Source organism: Diabrotica virgifera, chromosome 3 (genome assembly GCF_917563875.1).
Source record: "Diabrotica virgifera virgifera chromosome 3, PGI_DIABVI_V3a".
NCBI lineage: Eukaryota > Metazoa > Arthropoda > Insecta > Coleoptera > Chrysomelidae > Diabrotica > Diabrotica virgifera.
In genome coordinates this window covers 52,636,228-52,662,757 of record NC_065445.1, presented here as the reverse complement: position 1 = coordinate 52,662,757, position 26,530 = coordinate 52,636,228, and the positions used below count along the sequence as shown (strand labels likewise).

General features: G+C 33.6%; 1 protein-coding gene across 2 annotated transcripts in view; it reads left to right on the top strand.

Moving 5' to 3' along the window:
- Positions 1-381: 381 nt before the first annotated feature.
- Positions 382-26,530, top strand: part of LOC114349233 (leukocyte surface antigen CD53) — a 65,403-nt gene continuing 39,254 nt past the window's right edge. The window contains exon 1 of one of the 2 annotated variants that reach the window (XM_028299607.2): positions 382-772. In XM_028299607.2, the coding sequence (XP_028155408.1) occupies positions 704-772 (69 nt within the window). In that variant the 5' untranslated portion in view covers positions 382-703. The remainder of the gene's footprint in view (positions 773-26,530) is intronic. The other variant, XM_028299601.2, reaches the window with a different exon arrangement.

The window sequence follows — 26,530 nt, the reverse complement described above, 5'->3', positions numbered from 1 at the left end:
ACAATGGTCGACTGAAGATAATAATGTAAACCGTTCATGAAATCAGTTGAAAGGTGTAGGACTGGTTGAGTTCGTAAAATCTTCCACGGAATTTGAAATACAATGCAGCGCACGATTACCCGCCTCGCACCATTCCCCCACTTTCCCTTACTTTTTTCCTGACGTCATCCTGAATACAATGCAAAAAGTTGCAAGTCGATAAGTGCTGTACCTATTTAAAAATCGACTTATTTTTTCCTAAATGTCCTGGTCTAAACCCAAATCAAAACAAAATTATTGAAGTATCTGCGTGTCATTGAAACCAAAGTCAAGAACATAATAACCACTAAGCACTAGCGCAAATAAATTCAAAATCGCTACTGCTCACTGGCGCAACTCAATTTTTTATCGCCATAATATTATAGTCGTGTACTCTCAGTTCGAGACAGTTCAAGTTAGCTGAACAAATATAAGTTTGTGCGATTGTGATATTATTAAAAGAGTGTAAAACCAACAGACCAATCACATTGAGTTCAAAATAGTTTGTTTCTAAATTTACTTACATTTTTATTTAACATTTGTAGCGTGTTTTCGTTCGAGCATGCATCATATCTATTTAATCTTTTTTTCGCCGATATGGAAACTAAATAACGCTAAATAATTGATACTATAAACGTCGAAATAACTTGCAAACAATGAATGAAACTCATGTTATTGTGACAGTATGATTAAGATGGGATGCGATGAAGATATTTTGAAGTGTTTAGTGTTTTGGACCAATTTTATTTTGGCTGTGAGTATGTGACATGAAATTAAGTTCCTAATAATTAAGAATATTGATTGTCTATTTATAGATTACACATACTTAAATTAGGCCTTCGTTTTGCTTTATTATTCTAAACATGTTTCAAAATATTTTGCGTTTTCAGCCAAGAATTTACAATCATAAAATCCTATTTACTTAGTCCATTGATATGTTACATTTAGGGTTGCAGTTCTTAGAGGAGTCAATTTTATTTTTTTAGTGTGTAGGAGGGTTCAGTAGAAGCTTAAGTTTAAGCTTTTGGGGTCGCCACCCTTGTCCCCCTGCCGCCATCTTGGAAAAGGGGTTCAAAGGGGTTTCGCGCTATATCTCGTAAACTACCAACGGAAAATCTAGTAAAATATAAAAGGTAGCAAATTAAATTTTCTACAATTTTGTTTCTATTACTTTTTATCGTCAAGTAACCAACAAAAAAGTTTTAAACAAAAATAAGGCAAAATTTTGTAAGAAGTTTCCTTTTGGAGGTTGTAACTTTTTTCCATTCAATTTACAATAAAATAACATCAAAGAGATTTTATAGAGGATTTTTCAACGAACAGTTTCCACTATTTTGTTTAATTTTATTTATTTAGCTAGGTTTTACAGCGCTCCAAACTTGACCAGATTCCCGAATTCTCATAGGAATACAATAAAAACAAAACATTGTGCTTGCTTTTCTATCTATATAAATATGTATTTATTTATTATGATTTTAACATTCCTATGCTATTATTAAGCTATTTTTAACCCTTTTCCCGGCCACCTATGAGGTAGAGTCTGGAGGCGCGTTTTTGTGTGGTATCCCCAAGAGGCCTAATCCACGGACAATTTCTAGACAAAATAATATTATTTATTATTATACAGGGTGTTTCATTAATAATTGTTCATATAGTAACTGGCGAAACCTTAGCACAAAATACGAAGATTTAACCTAAAACACTTAAATAAAATGTGGTCCCTTACTGAGTTACAGGGTGTTTTATCTAAAAGTTTAAAAATTATTTTTGCCCAGCATTTTAATACTATTCGACGTATCCTTTTCATACTTGGCAGAAAGTGCGACTACTATACACCCTACTAAATTATGATAAAAAACGTTTCTAGCTACTACCAGAGGCGTACGACAGGGGATAGTGAATGGTTGACCCTTCTCAAATTCTACGCCACTGGAGGAATTACTATTTTAGTGCCCTTTTTAGATTCTCCAATACTTTCTCCGTAAATAATATACTCTTCATTGGTAACGATAAAGTTATTAGTTTTCGAGATATTTGAAGTTAAATATGAAACAGCACAGTTATTTTGATTAATTTATGATATGATTCATATTATGATTAAAATTTAAAAATTATTTGTACCCAGTACTTTAAAACTATTTGGCGTATCCTTATCATACTTGGCAGAAAGTGTAGGTACTGTACACCCTACTAATTTAAGATAAATAAACGTTTCTAGCTACTACCAGAGGCGTACGATAGGGGATAGTGGCTGGTTGACCCTTCCCAAATTCTACGCAACTGACGAAATTGCTATTTTAGTATAATTTTTTGATTTTCCAGTACTTTTTATGTAAATAATATATTCTTCATTCGGAACGATAAAATGATTAGTTTTCGAGATATTTAAAATTAAAAATGAAGCGACACAATATATTAATCAAAATAACCGTGTCGTTTTATTTTTAACTTCAAAGATCTCGAAAACTAATGACTATATCGTTACGAATGAAGAGTATATTATTTTCATATAAAGTATTGGAGAATCCAATAATTGAACTAAAATAGCAATTCCGTCAGTGGCGTAGAATTTGGAAAGGGTCAACCATTCACTTTCCCCCGTTGTACGCCTCTGGTAATAGCCAGAAACGTTTGTTTAACATAATTTAGTAGTTTGTACAGTATCTATACTTCCTGCCAAGTACGAAAAGGATACGTCGAATAGTTCTAAAATGCTGAGCAAAAATAGTTTTTAAATTTTTAGATAAAACACCCTGTAACTCAGTAAGGAACCACATTTTATTTAAGAGTTTTAGGTTAAATCTTCGTATTTTATGCCAAAGTTTCTCCAGTTACTATATGAACAATTATTAATGAAACACCCTGTATGTTGAAAAAGATGTATCATAGTTATTATTTTTTTCGACGGTCCAGGCTGCTAGTTAAAACCTTTCGTTACTCGCGCCAACTTTTTGTGATCGGATACTCGCGCACGGTGCAGGAGACCGGGTCCAAAAATATGGGTCAGCAGTGTTTTAAAATTATTTTTTTTTGCAAAATTGTGTACGATTAAATTATTTAATGAATATATGATCATATAATTTTGTAGATATGCGTTTGTGTTCACATTATATTACTTTAATCAAAAATTTAATAATTCTCATTGTTATCCATTTATATGTATATACAAAAACTTTGGAAGTGAAAAAAAATTGAATATGGGTAAATTTGTTTACTAAGAACTTTAGATCTTAATTCAATACACAAAAAAATTAAAAATAAAGAGTAATTGTAGCAACAAAAAAAGTTATAAAAATTAATTAACGTTTTTAAAACATGAAATACACAATGGTGTCACATTCATTGGAACAATGGTGTTCCAAACACAGATATTTTGAGCGTATTTGGCAGTAAAACTTTGTTTTTCTATTTTTCTTCCAATCACAAACAGCACAGCGATCTGAAGTTCCTGGTGTTACGACTGGTACTTGTTCTGTTGGTAAACCACATATCTCCCTAAACCTCATTCTGATGGTTCTGGGTAAGTTATATATTTATATTTATATATATAAATATAAATAAACTAATCTATAAACATTGAAAATAAGGAAAAGATCTTAAATTACCTTACTAATTAAAAATATCGATGTGTGATCCAAACACAAAAATTGGTGCACAAATACTCGCACACGGTGTACGGGACCGTGTTGCGTAATAACAAAAGGACAGTACTATTTTTTACACTGCGAACTGACTTTACCCACAGTTGATTGACCACTGAAGAGGTATACGAAGTAGCCATTCAAAATCCCCACTACAAGCAGAGTTACAGGAATTTATTTACAGGCCCGGTCTCCCACACCGTGTGCGAGTAACCGAGGGATCTGAATCAGTACCCGAGGTGAATTTTTGTGGTGTAATGAGAGTTATAGTTGGTGTCATTGTCGGTAATTCATCTACCAATTCATTTTCTTTAAAAAATAATTAATGTTGATGTCTCTACGATGTTGCTGCAACTTTCACCACCACAATAGAGGCACACTGCTGAACATTTGAGGTCTGCTTTTCGGCAACCACATGCACTTCTAGTTTCCACTTCATCTGCTAAAGATTAATTTCATAAGCTCGGGGGTACTGGAGACTTGGAAGTTTGGATTGGTATCCAAAATTTTCCATGCTTTTTCCAGCCCCAATTTTCTGGATCACAATGTTTACCGAGCCATGACTGAATCTGGTGATACACTCGGAGTCTGTTGAAACGGGCTGCATCTTGTGTTGGAGGAAGTGAGAAGAGATTAAATGCATTTTTGTCACTGTTTTAGCGAATCGTTTGTAGCTCAGGGTTTCCAGAGGATCGTCTTTATTTCCGTCATATAAAGAGACGAAAAACGTTCGCCGAGAACAGTGAGTAAAGATGACTCGACTTTCCCACTGATAAATTTTTCCCCAGAGGTTTCTTACAAATAAAATAACAACCACTCATGATGCGCTCTTAGAAAAAACACAAAATGCTTGTCTAATCACAAAAATATAAATTTTACCCACAAGACTCTCAATAGTATTATCTATAAAACTCGAAATACTTTTCACAAGAATAAGTTAAGTAGAGGGGGGCCGACTGCTGTGCCACCTTTGATAAATAATAATAATAAAAATAATAGCAGGCAGATATTCAGTCCGGTAGGGAAGAAAAATTACGTAACTGCAAATTTTGGCAATTTCTGTTTATTGCGCAATTAACTTCTAAAATACTATGTAAAGATGATACAAAAAGACAGAACTGTAAAAATGTGCTGAGCCACTATAGGGTATTTGCGTCGATACTGAAATACGCGCTATGTTAGACCTTGTTTCAGATGCATAATGACGCAACTGTAGATAGGGTTGAAAATGGGGCGATTAAATTAAGATAATGAAATTCAAACCAATATCGATGAAAATAAAAGTCATCGTTGTCAAAAAACAAACGTCATACCGATGCTCCTGGACGATTACTCTTTATTTAATCCCAATTTTAAATATTTAAAAATTGTTTGTTTGCTCTTCTGAAGAATTTTGCATTTGGCGGTTGCATCATTCTTCTTCTGGACCGGCGAATTTGTCCTTAAACAACTTCTTGTCCCTTTTCTATATATGCTTAGGGTTCTAAGTTTTATAGTGGGGAGAAAGGTCAAAAACAGATTAATAATAGCATAGGAATGTTAAAATCATAATAAATTGTATGAACAAAAAAATATTAAGATAGAAAAGTAGGCCTAACCTTTTGTTTTCATTGTATCCCTACCTACATAACAATGATGTTCGTATCATGTTCTAAGCATATACTACCAACATTCGTCGGAGTATATTATTTTTAGTACAATCATAGCATGTATACCTTAAAAAACATTCTAAATTTCATGTTATTTGCATATACTTTAAAGTATATTCTCGTACCGAATATACTGAGTACATTCGTGTACGTAGTAACTCGGAATATTCGTAAAAGTTTATTCTTAGAATATACCTTTATCGAATATTCTTAGCACATACTTATAAGTACATTCTTAACACATACTTATAAGTAGATACTTTTAAAATATCTTAAAAATAATATGTATGTATAGGAAGTATAATAATAGATTATCAACTTCGTTATATTTTAGAATAATTAATAAAATTTACGTATGTAGGTAGTATTGGACGAATTTCATTTCAAAATTGTTGTATGGTAAAAAAGTTTAAACATTAATTGTATTAACGTTTATTATTAAAAATTCGTTTTCATAATTGAAATAACTTTACCATTTCGAGTTTATCACGAGTATTTTTACATCGTTGGAATTTGAATTTAGGTACATTCAATTCAATACGGGAGGCTGTGATACGGGCCATTCCAGAACCAAAGCATGCCAAAACCCAAAACCAAACGCTTTGGTGTTGCCAACCATCGAGTAAGCTTTTTCCGTCAACCTTAAAAATTCCCACTTTAAAAAAAATTCCCTCCTGTTTACAAAATCTGAGAAGATATGTTTAATTATTTTCAAATATTTTGATTTTTTTAATATGTAATAATTTGGACTGGAACAAAAATTCGCTTTTGAGTTAACTTTTCCCTTTATCACCTTTTATGTTAAAAATTCTCGCAAAAAGTGAAATTTCCCTCCGTTTGGCATCACTCACCGGTGCACCATTATTCCACTTCCACAATACATATCCCCCTAACCCCGTCTGGTCTTATTCTGACCATTTCTTACCTGAATGGATCAGGGAAGGAAACAAGGGTAAAATATCAAATCGAAAATATGTATCTATGCAGTGTGGCAGTGTTAAGGATGAAGACGATTGATATTAAAGTACTAGTAATAATCTATTTTGGTTACTCAATATTATTTAATAAATACATATAAGTAAGTACATATAAGTAGGTATATAAATTTTAGTTACTCATACATAGTTTAGTTTAGCTAAATATTATAATATAATAGTTTATATAGATAACTAAAATTTATAAATATGTACTTACTTTTTAAGTAATATTGCAGAATGTAGGTACTAACTACATTCTCATTTGCCATTAAGATATGTAAATCTAATAGGTATTTGGTAGAACCAGTAGAACCTAAGATGAGATTAGGTGATGCTGAAAACATACTTCTGAGCAATATAGCACTTGATAGCACTTTCTTAGAATATCCTTAAAAATATATTCTTCTAATACAAAGATGTGCAGTAGTACGTTCTAAGTATATAAATAGAAGGTTTATAGCACTTCCTTGGAATATTCTAGAAAGTACGTTCTTAGTATAAACTAAAAAGATGTGCGGTAGTACGTTCTAAGTATATAAATAGAAGGTTTATAGCAAGTCCTTGGAATGTTCTAAAAAGTATATTCTTAGTATATACTGAAAAGAAGTGCGGTAGTACATTCTAAGTATATACATAGAACGTTTAAGTACTGTAATGTAGTATATACTCAGTATGTGCTTTGCACATTCGCAATGGTAATTACGCATATTCTTAGTATATACTTTTTCTGAAAAGTATGTTCTATGAATCTACTAAGAACATGAAATTGTTATGTGGGTATGAGCATTCGAGAATCTGGTCAAGTTTGGAGCGCTGTAAAACCTAGACAAATAAATATAATTAAACACCTTTATAGTGGAAATTGTTCGCTGAAAAACCGTCTACAAAATTGCTAGAATGTTATCTTATTGTAAAATGGACTGAAAAATTTAGAACCTCCAAAATGAAACTTGTTAAAATTTTGACTTATTTTTGTTTATATCTTTTTTGTTGGTCACTTGACAATAAAAAGTAATAGAAATAAAATTGTAGAATACTTAATTTGCTACATTTTATGTTTATTAGATTTTCCGTAAAGTTGGTAATTTACGAGATATATCGCGAAACCCCTTTGCACCCCTTTTCCAAGATGGCGGCCGGGGGACAAGGGTGGCGACCCCAAAAACTTAAACTTAAACTTCTACTGATGCACCCTATACATTAAAAAAATAAAATTGACTCCTCTAACAAATGCAAGGTATGGACTAAAAAATGTAACATTTCAATGGACTAATTAATGAATGCTTGTGTTTGTTTTTCGTTGCAAACTCTGGTTTAGTGAAACTTCGATTTTATTTTGTTTGTTTTATAGGTACAGAAAATTTTTCTTATTTTGGCAAGGAATTCCCATTTACAATGTACAATTTTCTAGTTATTCTCAATACCTTGAAAAATAACATTTTTATTATTTATACTCATAAATTATTAACCTTCAATCAAAATCGTTTGTTAAATTTTATGTCTCGCAGAGGTCGTAAAACTAAAGATAAACCATAAACCTTAGATAAGACCTAAGATAAAGCCGGAATTATCAACAAAAAGTGAAAGTTTCTGTAACTTACAGATAAGTTATGCTTATACATAGACACTTTAGGAAAATTACAAAGAACTGGATGCACCTAAAATCGAAATCAAAAGCAGTAAAACAATATTAGAAGGAACTTACGTACAGTGGAACCCCGAATACTGTATACAACTATACGTAATTTAGATGTACTCTGCATATATTTCATGCTTTTGCAATAGGGAACTTGCACATTTTTTTTATTACATAATAATGTTCAGTTTTGTATTAAAATGAGATTTCCAAAATTTCACGCTTCAAAAACTCATAATAACTTAGAAGTACAAATTTAAAGTTTTCGGTATCTTAAAATAGGTCAAACGGCCCGTGACGTCACTCAGTTTAACTATAATTAGGCATTCCAAATCACGTGATATAATATGGCTGCTGGATGGCAAAACTGTCATCCATAGGCGTATCCAATTATTAAACCACTTCATATTTAATTTGCTATCACAATTTCACAGATTTCGCTACACAATTAACAAAAAAACAAAACCAAACAGGATATTCTTTATAAATTTGTCAATATTTAATGTAAACATTAGATACGCGATGACCACCCCCCTTATCTATGTCTATGGCCATGTCAGTTTAGCCATCCACCGGCCACCACTGACAGTTCATTGGAATCCCTAATATGGTTCTGTTTATGGTTATAATTAGGTATATTCTTCTTCTTCTTCTTCTTTAGTTTATTGGCCTCCACCTATTTTGGTATAGCTCGTCGCGAAATAAAGGAAAAATATTTATATTCTATTAACATTTATCGTATGTCATTGTAATAATATATACCAGTTTGTTGACATTGGAGTTTGATATAGTCATTGAAGGAAAGGAAAGAAGGTTTACTACGGAAAATAAAACCATTTTGTAAAAGTACAGTTTTCTATGAATAGTTCAAACGATCAAAACACTTGTAACGTCAAATAAATGTATTTTTTAATGACGTTTATAACGTCTAATTTAAAATTCTGTTTACTTTGTTGGAAAAATGTAAATGTACAAACGAATGACGTCACGACGCGTTTTAGGCCACCTGTTTTAATTTGAATTTTTAATCGCCTTTGGGGGCCAAACGAAAGACCTACAAAAATTTTTTATCTGTGATACATGTTTTAAATTATGTTCTGTTGTGATTTATAACATTTTTTTCGAATTTAAAAATTTATGCAAGTTCCCTATTATAGTGTGTACTTGTTTATTATTGGAATGTATTTTATTAATTTTTACCATATTATCCGGCTAACCCGGAGTCTCGATAACCCGGATCGACCGCGGTCCCGATTAATCCGACTTATCGAGGTTCCACTGTATATGTAAATGTAAGAATAATGAGAACAATAATGGATAAATTAGCTTTCTATGTAGAGCAAGATAAATAAGCAATAATTCTTCTTGTTAAGTGGCGCATTGACACTTTTTCTACCGATTGGAGATTCATCTCTTGCTATTGTGTGTGTGTGTTGCCGTGTGGGTGAGATTCCATTCTTTTTTTCTATTTAGTGTCTATTCGTTTATAAACTGGACATTACATTTTCTGCTAATATCTTCACTCCTCTTTCGCTTTCTCAGCGTATTTCCTGTAATTATTGTTCTCATTACTCTCATCTCTGCCGTTTCCAGTAGCGGCTTGTGGTAACTTAAAAAGGGTGTTCAATTAAGGAATGTAATTATAGAAATTGTGGATAAGAGCCGCGGGCAATTGTGGCAAAGACAAAAAGTTTTTGAGGGCCTCGTCCGTTTTTGTCTAAATTTGATATTATTTATTACTGTTGTTCCTATATAAATAAAACATAAAAGAAATATGACATACGTTTTATTATCGTATGCAATAGATTAATAAATCAAAGCGAATTAGAAACAAAATTTATCTTTTAAAAATAATATTAAAATGTCTGTAATTTTGTATTTAATTTATTGAATTTATTCATTTTGTTTATACAAAAAATCCATACTTCGTTTTTTGTATTTTGCAAAAACAACGATAACACGAGCATTAAAGTATGAAGATAACACCAACAGAAAATATTGTACCAAACTGTGAACCGAAACGCTCCACTGGTCTCTGGGTGCACTGCACAAATCCTCACTGTTTTAGATACGCGAAATGCTTTTTCACCGATTTTAAGATTTCTCTTTCTAACTACAGGCGTAGGTTAGCATCGGCTGGCTCAATTTCAATTCTGCACCAGAGCATAAGTATCTGCACATGTCACGTGCATCCAGCGGCGTAGAGCAAATAGATATGATTCATAAATAAAGTTATATTTTAATGATTCTATGAGATTTTAAAAATATATTTTAATGATACAATAGTATTAATAAGATTTAAAAAAACTTTATTTTAATGAAATTTTATTGGGTGTTCACTGCACAAGTGAACCAATGGAGAAACCGCTCCTGGCCGTTTCTAGTAGTCTTTGTGTCGTGTTGTGGTTGTGTCAAGTCAGATCTTGTTTCTGATGCATGTGTCATTATCAGTCTTTCACTGGATTTATAAATTCTTGAATTTGATCTCAGGATTAATATGTCGGTTTCGCCATATAATGTTATTAGGGCATCCTGAACACTCTAATGGCGAACGTATCTCCTCATAAGAAATAGTTTCAATATTTAAGTACAATATATTTTGGTGCAGCATTACCAAAATTGAACATTTTAAAAAGAAAATGTAAATAAATATAAACTAATGCGTTGTATTATGTCAATACTTTTACCATACCCATTCTGAAAATAATGAATGGTTGCTTATTAACAGTTATGATCTCATTATTTGGAAAAGGTATTTATATTTATTTTGTTGACATTGCAAATATCGCATGGTACAAAAAAACTAATTAAGTAAGTTCATACTTAGTTTTAAACCGTTTATGCTGAAATTATCTAGTACGCTGTTGATAATAGGTACTAGACTACAAAATTAAATTTCGCACATTTTCAAAATAAAAAAAATTTAAAAATTAAATAAAAAAAATTAAAAAACAAAAAAATGGTTTATTTGAAATTATGGTGATATAAAATACAGGGTGTTGCATTTAAAAATTATTATTATTTGTCCGGTTTTTTATAGCGTTCTCCACCTTTCGGTTTCTAGTTTCCAGCTTCGTTGGTCGTTCCATTCGCCAGGGTGAAGCTTCCTTTCCGACATTGGCTTCTGAATGCCATTTAGTCAGGAATGCAACATTTGTTTTGGCAGCCTGGCGTCGTCCTTTCTTTCTACATGACCATACCAGATCAGTTGTCTCCTTTGAATTTCATCTATGATAGTTGACTTGACTCCCAAAATATGTCTGATATTTGGTCATTTTATATTTTTTCAAGCCTTAATTTTCTAGCTAATCTTCTCCAGAAGTTCATTTCCAATGCAAGTAGGCGCCTTTCCAGGGCTTTAGTAAGTTGACATGTTTCGCATCCATAGAGTATACTTTTAAACATGTAGTAAAAGACGAGATATACAAACATCAAAATAATCTAGGGGACAAAAACAAAATGCGATATTACAGAAAGATTTCAAATAATTTATTTGAAATATTTAAAAAAGAAGTTATAAACAAGTGTCCCGAATAAAAACTAAACATTTTTCTTAGAATTATCGCAATAGCTCTTAAAAAAATTAAGAGAGAACTCTATAAGTCAAAAAACGCTAACAAAAAAATAAAAAACTACTTTGCTGCCCCTCAACTCCCAACAAAGTAGTCTTTAGGTTAAGGTAGTATAGTGTATGACAGGTGCGGATCTATAAATTCATAATAGTGGGCTGGACTTGCCCGAAAATGTTATTATTATTATTATCCAGATTTAGCCATACGGCTCGCGCTCCCCCTAAGGCTCTGAGTTGCGGTCCCAGTATAGCTTGTAGTTGTCTCGCCTTGTATAGCAATCGACTCAAATGTTTTTCAGCCTCAGTGCATAAGAGTTATAGCAATGACCATGAAACCGCTTTTCGGCACTACAATATTGATTAGTATGTAATTAAGATTAAGGAAACGAAAAATTTTCAAATCGATTTTTTTAGAAAACGGTGTGTCCTGCCGACTTAAAGCAAGAGTACCTTTTAGTACTAGAATACCTCACAATTTAATAATCCAGTATAAAAAGTGCTTAAAAGTTAAAGACAAAAAAGTTATGCGATAAAATAACCGTTGCCCCACCCAAAACCACCACCCAAAGTCACCATAGATCGAATCGATTTATCTCTGGAAGATAAATATGTGTACCAATTTTCATTTTTTCTAACTAAAAGCGTTCTGGAGGTATTTAAGAAAAACTAATCTAGAAAAACTAGTCTACAAGACGCCATCTTCAAAGAGCTCTAACTCCCTTAGGAAGCATTTTCGGACTAGGTGAATGTGGTTAAATTCTCTTAAAATTATCTGAGGAATCTCCTGTCTTCGTTTGTCGGTAGAGTTTCTGGACACCCTGTATAGTCGGTTCGCTAAACTCGACACAACTGGCTAGTGATTTTAGTAGGTAATTTTTTTGTTTTTTGCGAATTTTGCCAAAATTGGCAAAATTACTAATTATTTAGTAATTATTAACTAGGTAATTATTAATTATTTTTTTTTGCCAAATTGGCAAATTTATTGACTAAAATCACTTGCCAATTGTGTCTGAGTTTAGCGAACCGACAGTATATGAAATAATATTGTTTGGTATAAAAAATTATGGTCTGATATGTGCAATTCTAATGGAAAAAATATTTGAAGATTTTTCTCAAATTATGGATACCAATATTTTCATTTATAACTCTTTTATTTTTAATTTGACGAAGGAAAGTTATTCTTCATAAAAAGCTATTAATGTTCTAAGATTTATGATGCAACCAACATATTATATAGTTTTAATAATTTTATACGAGGTATATAAAAATATAAATTTAGATCAAGAGTAAACTACCTTTATAGTTCATAACATTTAAATTAGAATGATATAATTGCACATTAAAACATAATTATTAATTCTAAACTACTTTTCATAATAGCAATTTTCCATATTACGAATTAAAATACGTAAATAAACAAAGTTTTCGTTAAGATAATGCTCGCATTTTCAGCTTGTTTCTCTATACGACCCTCTATTTTTTTTTTAAGTTATACTTGCTGGTGAAATGGGAGCTGGTTTAAGATGCTGGTGAAATGGGAAAGCACTTTGATTTTCGATCGGCGGGATCGACGGGTAGCGGGTTCAAATCCCAATGCAAGTTACTATTTTTTTATTTTTTTCAACGAAAACTTTTTGTTTATAAATTCGCAAAATCAGTGTGTTATTGCGTTGCCGCTCCTGCAATATTCAGATCAGATTTATCGATGGATCCTTATGTAGATTTTCTTCTGAATCCAAATCTGAAAACGGCATTTCGATATATCTAACCGTCTTCGAGATAATCGACCTCAAAATCTAAAATGTGACGTCACAATCCTTTTATTTTCCACCGACACACTAAATGTCAGCTGAAATCGTTGCTAGTAAGTAGGCTAGTTTTTTAATCTCGATTTGTTAAGCAAAGCATAGGTTATTTACATTTGAGTTTGACACTTCGTGAATGTCAAACTAAATTTTAAATTAAGTATTAATAAAATATTAATGACATTTGATAGTGAATTTAATTATTATATAAAATGAATAAGATGTTCAAACATACAATTTGAGTATATTTTAAAAGCAATAATTTATTAACAGCTTTAAAAAGGTTTATAGGTACGAGTATACGGCCTCCCCTTTAATGGGAGTAGCTAATGATAAATGGACTGTTCCATTTGTTATGAAATGAAAATTGTTATTAAAGTCGGTTCGCTAAACTCGACAAAACTGGCTAGTGATTTTTGTAGGTAATTTTTTTGTTTTTTGTGAATTTTGCCACATTGGCAAAATGATTGACTAAAATCACTAGCCAGTTGTGTTGAGTTTAACGAATCGACTATATGAAATAATATTGTTTGGAATAAAAAATTATGGTCTAATATGTGCAGTTACATCCTTCTAATGGAAAAAAATATTTTAAGATTTTTCTCAAATTATGGATTCTTCATAAAAAGCTCTTCATGTTCTAAGAATTATGATGCAAACATCATATATAAAATTTTATTAATTTTATACGAGGTATATAAAAAATATGAATTTCGATCAAGAGTAAAGTACCTTTATAGTTCATAACATTTAAATTAGAATGATATGATTGCACATTAAAATATAATTATTAATTCTAAACAACTTTTCATAATTTATTATGAATTAAAATACGTAAATAAACAAAGTTTTCGTTATGATAATGCTCGCATTTTCACCTTGTTTTCGTTATGTATTACTAAAAAGATTACTACCATACGCTGAAGAAATAGTTGGTGACTACCAGTGTGATTTCAGACCCGGAAGATCGATTGTTGATCAAATATTTACTACAGTAAAACCTCGATATAACGGACCTCTATTTAACGGACTTCGGATATAACGGAAAAAAGTCCGGTCAAATGTAAAAAAAATTAAAAAACGTCCTGTTAATATTATACATACTTAACTCTGCCCATACCAAGATACATTGCATAACAACGGGGTCCCCGTGGATCTCAAACGCTATATTTTACAAAGAAATTCAATAAACTTTTTATTATAGCATAAAGAGGACACTTTTCTAAATAGTTTGATTTATTTTAAACATATTTTTATATAACGGACTTTCGGCTGTAACGGACACCCCGTCCCCCCAATTAGTCCGTTATATCGAGGTTTTACTGTATTAGACAAATGCTTGAAAGGATTGGGAGTATAATCAAGACGTGCATCAGATCTTTATAGATTTCAAACAGGCTTATGATTCAATAATTAATCGGTTAATTAATAAATATGTGTAAGTAACTTCTTTGAACAAGTTAGAAGAGGTGGGGAAATATCAAATGCTTTCTGCGTAAATTCTGGACTGAGACAGGGAGATCCGTTGTCCCGATTGTTGTTTAACCTGGCCTTAGGATATGTCATGCGAAAAATTTATCCAAAAATCAAACCAGGCATAGCTGCTCGGGGAGAGGCCAGATGGGAGAAAGTCTGTAGGACGGCCTAGAAAAAGGTGGAAAGATGCAGTCAGAGCAGTCTGGTGAAAATGGGAGTGAGACAATGGGAAATAGTGGCACAGGACCGACACATGGAAGGCAATAGTAAACCACTCGCAAGGACACTCAAAGAGTTATAACGCCATTGATGATGATAATAACTAAATATTTTTAAATTTACAAAAAGCAACAGGTTTTTTGCATTATAATCAAGATTATCGTTTTCAGGACCAGCAGTTCTCGTCACGAATAGGCAATGTTTTGAACATAGTTATTCAAAGCAGGTACAGGCACATATATCTTCCACGATTTTCGAATGACTTAATGGCAACTAATTGAGTTTCCATTAAGTCATTGAAATGTAATTAACTCAATTTGGATCCCACGTGTTGGGAAATCTCAATACATTACCTTAGGGCATTATCCTGGTTGCCATGTAACCATCACAGGGCTTTCTATTGAAGTATGCACTTTTAAGGCATCTATATTATATGTAAAGGGTTGTTTCCCGGATATTTTTCTTTTGTGGCTCAGCTAGCATCCAGTTTATCGAACACTGATGATGATTTTTTGTAAAAATCGAAAACGTTTTGTTGTAATGTAGCCCTTTTAAGGGATTTTAATAAAACAATTTTATACCTTTTACAAAGGATTTCTTTCCAATTTTGTGATTGATAGTATACAGCCAACTACAGGAAAAACATTTTCTTTTCCTTGTGAATTTTGTAAAAAAATAATATTTAGAGACTAAGTACCGTTGACCCCCCTCTGTATCCGCGCCTGGTGTATGACCTCAACGGTTGCTGATTACTGCCCTACATATGTTAGTCTAACTTATGATTAGATGGCCAGTGTCTTTCTGCGGTATTCTGCTCCACACCACTGAAAGGCCCTCAAACAGTTGCTGTCTTGTATTGAACGCAATATTTTGATGTAAAATGCATCTGCCCAATATGTCCCATACATGCTCAATTGGGTTTAAATCTGGCGATTGTGCAGGCCGTGAGAAAACCTCAATTTCATTATCTTCGAGGAATGTTTGCAAGACCCTGGCATTATATGCACGCTCATTAATTGAAATTGGGAACCAGCTTGTTATGCAAAGGGTGCAACAATAGGTTCGAGAATAATATCGCGGTAGTCTGATGCATTTATAAACCGTTCCAGACAAACGAGATTGGTTATTCCACTAAGAGTGATGCCACCCCATACCATTATTCTGCCGCCTTGCTGACTATAAACCTCCTGTACGGCGACCAATCGTTCAGCATTGCCAGATCGTCTCCAGATTCTTATTCGTCTCGTATCTGGTGCAAATCCAAATCGAGACTCATCCGTGAATAAAGTAGAGGCTCACTAACGTCTAACTCAATTTGCATGTTCTTGTGCTCACTGAAGTCCATGAGCGCGATTTCCTCTGGATAGCACATGCACTGTCACAGCTCTAGGAGCATCTAAACCTACTTTATGCAGTTTATTTCTAATAGTTTGGCAACTTACAAGCACCTGATGGGTCTTTTGCATCCTCATTTGTAATTGTGATGCAGTTATAGTGAGAACTCGCAAAGTCTGCAACCTAAGAAAACGGTCTTTAATCTGGTTGGTTATCCTTGTACGGCCTGTATGACGTTCAGCAACGTCACCAGTTTCATGAAACCTTAACCACAAACAATTAATGACAATACTGTTCGTGTGGAGGGCCTCAGCAACGTCTCTTTGACTTCTGCTAGGTCTAAGCATCCCGATAGCACGCCACTACATTTAGCGATTTAAATGGTGTCTCTTCATTATTGGCAATTCATCATCATCATCATCATTTGGCTTTACAACTCTATGTGAGTCTTGGCCGCGTTTACTATTTCCCTCCATTGTTGTCGGTCCTGAGCAGCTATTTTCCATTGCTGTATTCCCATTTTTCTACTGTCTCCTTCCATCTATTTCTTGGGCGACTGACTGACCTTTTTCCATCGGGCCTTTCCCAGAATGTGGCGTTTAGAAGTCTTTTCTCCTGTTGTCTCTTCTCTGCAAGGCCCATAGATAGTCCGCAGTATCTTTCTTTCAAGTACCAGTAATTTTGTTGTTTCCCGCTGATTCAGAGTCCATGTTTCGCTTCCATACGTTATTGTGGGACGAATTATTGTCTTACATACTCTTAGTTTTGCTGGTCTTGAGAGTATTTCTGATTTAAGTAGGGTCCTTAATGAGTAATATGCCCTGTTTCCTGCGATGATCCTGGCTGCTACGTCCTTTTCATATTTATTTTCAGATGTTATGATCGCTGCCAGGTACTTAAATTCTTTGACGACTTATTGCAATTATTATTGGCAATTGCAAAACTAAATAAAAATCCACATAGACATAGAAAATAAAGTATCAATTAAAGAAATATTACTTCTTATCTAAAAAAACGGATACTGAAGTTTTCTTTTATTTTTTATAGCCATTCTTGTCAGCATTACCCTCCAAGTTGGTACAATAATCTAAAAAATAACAAAAAATATTAAAATCATAAATTTATTTTTGTATTTGCAGCTAACATTACTTTAAAGCTGTTAATGTAGGTGTCCCCTAGGCCCTAGATTATTTTGATGTGTTTTAACTTATCCTGTATAAAATTTAAACAGTACATATTAGGAAAATCCACTAACTTTATGAATTTGATCAAATATTTAAAAACTATTACTACAACAGGTTCTAAAAACTATTACTACAAATTTGGTTAAAACATTTTAAATACCCTGTATAACACAAATAATTTTATAATTAGAAATACAGGATATTTTATTAAAAAGAACATATCTGTTATGCGGTCAGACACAAATATTCTGCTGATTTGATGGGATAAGATTAAAAAATCTGGCAATCTGACGCAGGCTTTAAAGTTTTTATCTTCTATCGTTAAGTTAGAAATAAAGTTAACAAAATAAACCATTTTAAAGGTGTTTCTACTTCGTAACCAATAAAATGTTTATATATAGATACCTAAGTATAAATAAGTAGATACTTGTTTAATGAAAGTGAAAATTCGAAAAATTCCATTTTTCACACTAACTTATTAATGATAATTAATAAGTTAGTGCAAAATATTTATAATTATAATAATTAGAACACCATGATCAGATTTTAACAGAAAACGTGTAGGTTTACTGATGCTGACTACAAGTAGGGGAGAGTTGGACAAAACCGGGTACCACTCCAAAAACCGTATGTATCTTTTGCTATGTGAGGGTAGCAAATATTTGCTGCAGATTGAAATATTCTCAAATGACTTAAGTTTGAAATGCCAATGCCAATTTTTAAAAATATTCTTAGATTTTTAATTTTTTTTATTTTTTTGAAAATATTGCAAAATACCCGGTTTTGTCCAACCGGTATGATAAAACCGGGAAGTAACTTAATTACCATGTAAAAATACTAATGGGCAGAAAATAAAATATTTATAAAAAGTATGTGAACAAAAATAGAAAATATATGAACAGAAGTCAGAAATAAAAACTTCATTTACATCATCATAGACACTACAGGCGTCATAAGCCCATTTGGTGCAAGACACACATTTTATCCAGCCTTCCTTCGCATTATAATTTGAAAATAGTTAATTGTAATATAGGCACGCATCGTCATTATTATCTTCTTCCTCCAAACTCTCCAAAATTTTGTTTTTGTTGCATCCCTTTTTAACACGTTTTTTCTTTTTTTTTTTTTGTCCAGTTCATTTAGTTTTAATTTTTTTACGACTGGAGATTTTTTTAATTGTTCCTACTAGCCTTCTTACTAGTTTCTTCAACAGAAGAAGCCACACGTTGTAGTTAACTAAAAGCAAAAAAAACACTCCAGAAACTGGAAGTAACAAGAGGTCTGATAAAATCGGGTACCCGGTTTTGTCGATTTTCGGACTACCCGGTTGCATATTTACAGATGCTTGTGTGTGTAGACACCAGGGTGTTGAAATCAGTTAGGGTTTGGAAAAACAGTACATTTACACATGCTAGCGCCTGTTGACACCACGGTGTTGAAATCAGTTAGGGTTTGGAAAAACAGTACGTTTACAGACGCTAGCGTGTGTTGACACTAGGGTGTTGAAATCAGTTAGGGTTTCGAAAAACAGTACAGTTACAAATACTAGCAGATTTGGACACCAGAGTGTTGAATCCAGCTAGCTTTTTTAGTAATTAATATACATGCATAAATGCTAACGGCTATTGACTTTGATTTTATATACCTACTGCTGCGGAAAAATATTTAAGTGATTTAGGTATTAGTAAATAATTAAACGTTGTTGGGATATAAACAATAATATATTAACACAAAAGAACAACATAAAAAATAATGTTGCTCTGAAGCTATTTGCTTATGGAATTTTTATAAATAACTATTTAGATGGGAAATAAGCCACAATTAAATTGAAAAAAATAATTTTATTAACGTTTCGATGCCCAAATCGGGTGTCGTCAAAATAAAAAATACTACTACAGGGTGTTTGGTAAAGAATGGGCCATAGCTTAACCTCAGGTTCCTGAGGTTAAAATAGGCCGATTTAAGCTAACTTACCTTAGTACAAAGTTTATAATAACCGAGATACAGGGTGCCAAAATTAAACTTTTTTTTATTTATTATTGAATATTTCCTGACAGGCATGAGATATCAACACGAAATGTGGTATGTGGGGGTTTTTCGGGACGAGAAAACTAAATTCCCTACCAAAAGTTATGTATTGCCCAGAGAGCGCCACATACGCCTTTCAGCACTCATTTAATACGTTCAATTTTTTTTATCCGTCACTCCGTATAATTTTGACATTAAAATTTGTATTCCCCTATTAGTTTTACTTAAAAAAGGTATACCTCTTTCATCTCCCTAAACTCAACCGTTTACGAGATAAACGCATTTTAAATCTGCGGTGCAACATAATTTTTAGCATAATATCATTGTAGTTACACCAGAAAAATAACTTAAAACCATAAAATTATCCAAAAATGTATCGCAAATTTCTTCAAATGTAATTTGCGATGCAATGCCATAAATTTGAGAACTGGCACAATTATTATGGTTTTAAGTTATTTTTCGGGTGTAACTACAATGATATTATGCTAAAAATGATGGTGTATCGCAGATTTAAAATGCGTTTATTTCGAAAACGGTTAAGTTTAGAGAGATGAAAGAAGTATAGCTTTTTTAAGTAAAACTAATAGGAGAATAAAAATTTTAATGTCGAAATTATACAGAGTGAGGGATAAAAAAATTTAACGTAATGAATAGGTGCTGAAAGGCGTATGTGGCGCCCTCTGGGCAATACATAATTTTTGGTAGGGAATTTAGTTTTCTCGACCCAAAAAAACCCCACGTACCAAATTTCATGTTGTTATCTCATATCTGTCAGGAAATATTCAATAATAAATAAAAAAAAAGTTTAACTTTGACACCCTGTATCTCGGTTATTATAAACTTTGTACTAAGGTAAGTTAGCTTAAATCGACCCATTTTAACCTCAGGAACCTGAGGTTAAGCTATGGCCCATTCTTTACCAAACACCCTGTATATTAAACAAAAATGTTGCTGAGTAAAAAATTCTACTAATAATTTTTTTAATCTGACTCATTTATATTGGCAATTCATACATATATTATACATTTTAAAGTATTTTTTACTAAACAACAACATTTTTGTTTAATTTAGTAGTACGTATTTTGTATTTTGACAACGACACCCGATTTGGGCGTCGAAACGTTAATAAAATTATTTTTTGTTAATTTAATTGTGGCTTATTTCCCATCTAAATAGTTAATTATAAAAATGCCACAAGCACATAGCTTCAGAACAACATTATTTTTTATGTTGTTTTTTGTGTTAATATATTATTGTTTATATCCCAACAACGTTTTATTATTTATTAATACCTAAATCACTTAAATATTTTTCCACAACAGTAGGTATATAAAATTAAAGTTAATAGCCGTTAGCATCTATGCATATATAACCACTAAAAAAGCTATCTGGTTTCAACACTCTGGTGTCCAAATCTGTTAGTATTTGTAAATATACTGTTTTTACAAACCCTAACTGATTTCAACACCCTAGTGTCAACACACGCTTGCGTCTGTAAACGTACTGTTTTTCCAAACCCTAACTGATTTCAACACCGTGGTGTCAACACGCGCTAGCATCTGTAAATGTACCGTTTCTCCAAACCCTAACTGATTTCAACACCCTGGTGTCTACACACGCAAGCATCTGTAAATATGCTACCCGGTTTTGTCAAACTCGTAAACAAGACATTAAATAATTGATGGATTCGACCGTTACTTGATGGAAGTTCATTTTATCTCACAATAAAACACTGAAAAACGTTTGTTTTTCTATACTTCCACAAAATTTATTACAACTATGTTATTACTACAGCTGTTTCGGCAAAGTGCCTTTCTCAAGTGATATATTTTACAATGTGTTTGCCTTTTTAAGTCTTTAACTGAAGAGGTTGAGGAGTGGGGAGCTGTTTGTCTCGAGTTGGTCATTCAGAATTATATCTGTATTTTTCAATTTATTAATTTCCATTGATTCTAAAAGTGATAGCTTAAGGCCTTTATTTTGAATATGTAGAATTTGAAACTCTTCATTGAAAGAATGATTATGATCTAGAAGGTGAAGTGCGTATGTAGAAGTGTCTGTTTTTCTATTGTTGAAAGCCCTTTTGTGTTCTGCTATCCGTTTGTCAAAAGTTCTGCCAGTTTGACCGATGTAAGTTTTCGGACAGTCACCACAAGTTAGTTTGTACACACCACTCTGTAGTTGCTTTCTCTTTCGGCTTTTATTATTTTTAATATGTTTGCTTAAGTTGTTGTTAGTTCTGAAAGCTGGTGTTATTCCTTTCTTTTTTATGTATCTGGCAATTTTTGTTGTTATTTTGCCAGTATATGTGAGAGAGCAGAAGGTACTGGGTTCTTTCTGTGGTGGTGGATACACTAATTTCAAGGCTTTCTTATGGAGTTTTTGGTTTAAAATGTTGTTAACTGTTTGTTCGTTATAGCCATTGATTACTGCTATTTGTCTAATGATATTTAGTTCTGTCTCGAAGTTATTTTTTGTCATAGGAATTTCTGTCAGTCTATGTATCATAAACATTCTTTCAATGAAGAGTTTCAAATTCTACATATTCAAAATAAAGGCCTTAAGCTATTGTTTAGGCAATACGTAAAGTATCCTTAACAATAGTAACCTATACTTATTGTACGGTTATAGAGTATATTCCCATAGGTAAGCTGGTTAAGAGTAGATAACGATTTTTCATATGTAATTTAAAGTATTATCTGCATAAATGGCACAAAGAATATTTGCTACGAGAGGTATATGGTTCAAAATGCATACAGTATCACGACTAATAAGTTATGTTCACATACATGTAGAGTACTTACAGTTTTATTCCTTGATGACGTGTCACATCAGAGCTCTGATTGAATTCCATAATCCATTTGGTTCATTTGTAAGGCACTCACTAATACGCTAAATAAATCATCGTCGATAATACTGAGCAGATTGAATTATCTGAGCGGTATAAAACGATAGCAAAAAAAGCCGGTAAAATGCGGCCTTTTTACGAATAGCGGGAGCGTCGATAGATTAGAGATGATTCTCGTTAGGAAGCTTTTGACGATCTGCCCCGGCGAGGGGTTCAAATGCGAGTCTCAACAATAACCTGGAGTTTCCAGAAAGGTTACATAAATACTACTTGAATTTTAAGTAATCAGTAGTACAGGGGCGTAACTAATTATTTTAGTGAGCCGTGTATAATATATTTATTGTACATATTGCCGGGGGCGACAGGCGAGAGAGATGGCCTATATCACCTCGAAGAGAGGGGATTGGCAAAGATGTGCACAACGATAAGAAATGTTTGAAGAAATTAGAGTTTATATACACAAGGGGTAACAACGATAAAATGGAGGAAAACGATAAGTTTTCCCCCTAGGGATAGATTTTAATCTTCCAGGGGAATCACAGCGATTTTCGTAATACCACGAAGAAAATCACCGTGAGTAGTGTGAATCTTGACAGTACGAACTAGACCATCCTTACCAGGCAATACATCTATTACCCTGGCAGTTGGCCATAAGAGTGGAGGAGTACCATCCTCCTTCAACAGAACCAAATCCCCGATCTTGACAGGGTCAGTAGGGTCGGTCCATTTATTTCTTTGCTGCAGGAGGCAAAGATAGTCTTTTTTCCACAATTTCCAAAATTGCTGTTGAATTTTACTAATACGCTGAAAAAGATTCAACCTATTTTCAGGTATCTCTGAAACACTTGGTTCAGGGGGCGCGGTTAAACTTCTTTGAACTAAGAAGTGAGCTGGAGATAGGAAAGCGAAGTCATTGGCGTCAGACGACATCCTAGTGATGGGTCTCGAATTTAGAATAGCCTCGATTTGGCATAATACTGTGTTAAACACTTCAAAGGTGAAGTGGGAATTTCCTATAATTCGATAGAGGTGATACTTCACACTCTTTATTCCTACCTCATGGAGGCCGAATTGATGGGGGTTGCGGGGAACACCCATCTTGAAAGTTATGGAGTTTTGAGTACAGAATTCCTTAATCTGTTCCGAATTATTTTGATTTAAGAAAAAATCATAGAATTCGCGCATTTCATTTTTTGCCCCATGGAAATTTGTGGCATTGTCGCTCCAAATAATACTGGGCGTGGATCTTCTGGCAATAAACCTTTTCAGAGTAAGAATATAGGCTTCTGCGCTTAATCCTGTGACGAGTTCGATATGAACACATTTAGTGCTCATGCAAATGAAATAGGCTACGTATGCTTTGTAAAGCGGTGCCTTCCTCAAATGTGAGGACTTAATTAAGAAGAACCCCCCATAGTCCACTGAGACGACTTGGAAGGGTCTAGTGGGGAGTACACGATCGGGATGCATATCTGCCATCTGTTGAACAGAATTGGGTGTCATGAATCGGAAACAGTTTACACACTTACGAATTAAGCGTTTAATCTGTCTTAATCCGTCAATTGGCCAGTACTTCATTTTGACATACGAAAGTACTGTTTGCGCGCCTGAATGTAATAACTTATGATGAGCTTGAGTCAAGATTAGTTCTACAACTCGACATTTAGAAGGAAGTAGAATGGGGTGTTTTTGATTATACGATATGGGGGCGTGTCGGAGACGTCCTCCCACACGAATCAGCCCATCATTATGTTGTAGGAAGGGGTTGAGTTTACGAATGGCTTTATTGGTCACGAGTTTAGCATTTTTCAATTCAAGAATCTCTTTTTTAAAGTAGATACTTTGGATATACCTGATGATCGCGTGATCAGCGATCTCCATTTCGGGTGGCGTCAATATATCCGTATCTCGTGGAGAGTTATTTATTTTCTTTTTAATATTACTGATGAATCTAAAAAGATAAGCGACAATTCTTTGAATTTTACGAAAAGAAGAAGATTTAGCGAATAGATTTTCAAAGGTGTCGTTGAGTTCGTGATTTGTTGCTATGTTTGAGACAACTAACTTCCTTAATTCAGGAAGATCATCCTGAAAATGAGGAATTTGATGAAGAGAAAAATCGATGGGATTGTCTCTAATAAAGCTAGGTCCGCATAACCAGTCTTCGGTGGTCTGGGGATTATCAAAGACATTTATCCCTCTGGAAGCGGGGTCAGCGATGTTTTCGTGACTTCTGACGAAATGGAAATCACAAGGAAAAGTTTCCAACAAGGAATTGACCTTTTGAATTCTGTTTTGTACAAAAATGTTCCAAATGTGTTTTTTAGAAAGTATCCAAGACAAGGCAATTGTAGAGTCAGCAAAGAGATGAGATGAAGATATACTCAAATTTTTCTTGAAGATGTGAAAAAGTCTATGAGCCAGAGTGACTCCCAACACTATTCCACAAAGTTCCAATTTGGGGATGGTGAGTTTATTTTTTAGCGGAGAAATTTTGTTTTTAGAAGCGATAAGCCGCGACGATACAGAAAAGTCTGAGTATGTCGCTTTGAGATACACACAAGTGCTGTATATTTTTTCCGATGCGTCGGTGAAAATAATTAATTGAACATCAACAACTTTCTTTTGTAAAAGTAAGCATCGAGGTACCTTGACCTCTTCTATAGTTTTGAATGTCGATAAGAGGTTTTGCCAATTTTTCATAATGATGGGTGAGTCAATGGGTTGATCCCAGTCCAATTTCTGGGACCATATTTCCTGTATCAAGAGCTTAGCGTTCACAAGGACAGGGGATAACCATCCTAGCGGGTCATACAAAGTAGCAATGTAGGAGAGAATAGTACGTTTAGTAACAACATTAGCCAATTTGAAGATAGGAGTTTTAAACGAAAAGTGGTCGCGTTCTGAATCCCAGAATATGCCTAAGACTTTATCAGATCCCGTGAAGTTAAGACTGACTTCAGAGACGGGATTTAAATTGTGTTGAGACAGAAATTCTGAAGAACTGCAGTTCCACTTGTGGAGGAGGAAACCATGGGTTTCTAGCAAAGAAGTTAATTGTTCGAAAAGACAACTTAATTCATGAAGACTGTCAGCACCGCTGATCAGGTCATCCATATAGATAGATTCTTGCAGAACACTAGTAGCAAGTTCGTGGGTATGTTTGTTGTTGTCAGCGATGTGCTTGATAACTCTTTGAGCGATAAATGGGCTACTTGGGAGCCCGAAGGGTAATCTTTGAAATTGATAGCACCGTAAAGGCTGCTGAATATTGTCCCTAAAGAGAAAATTTAACAGAAATGTTTCAGTGGGACAAATGGCGATTTGTAGGAACATAGCCTTGATGTCGCCTACTAGTGCGAATTTAAACTGACGAAACTTAGCGAGAATGTCAAAAAGTTCATGTTGGACGACATAACCTTTGTCTATGACGTCACTGAGGGAGATTCCCGTAGACGATTTATTGTTTGGATCGAAAACTATACGAGTGGAAGTAGTAGAGTTGGATTTGAAAACGGGAAAGTGAGGGAGAAAGTAATTAGGTTTACCTGAGTCATTTAGCATTTTTAACGGCACTTGAATTATTTGTCCGTTATTGAGATATTCCGATATAATGTCCTGATATTTTTCCAATAAATCAGGGTTGAGTTGAAAACGTTTCTCGAGACTGAGAAAACGTCTTTTTGCCGAGAGAAACGAATTTCCCATGTCTATATCTTCGATAGGGAGTTTGAGATTGAGTGTGGACTCATATCGTCCATTGGGGAGAACATTAACATGTTTTACAAAATTAATTTCAGCGGGGTGATCATTAATGAGATCGGTGTTCTGAGGAGCGGCTTCTTCCAGCTCCCAGAATTTTTGTAAATGATCGGATAGTTCCTCGTTGGACACTACCGGCTCATTTACGGCGGAAGGAGTGTTATGAGAACAACAAGTAACGAGAGAGTTTGAATAAAATTCCAAAGCCTTTTTAGTATTTTTCGACTTAAGAGCAAAGTCTGGAACTGACCCTGATATCGTGTACCCGAGTAGAGTGCGTTGAAGAACGGGAAGACCTTTTCCCAAACGAATTATTTCAGGTTGAATGATATCGTTATACAGGTCTGCACCGAGCAGGATACCAATTGGGGATGTTACATG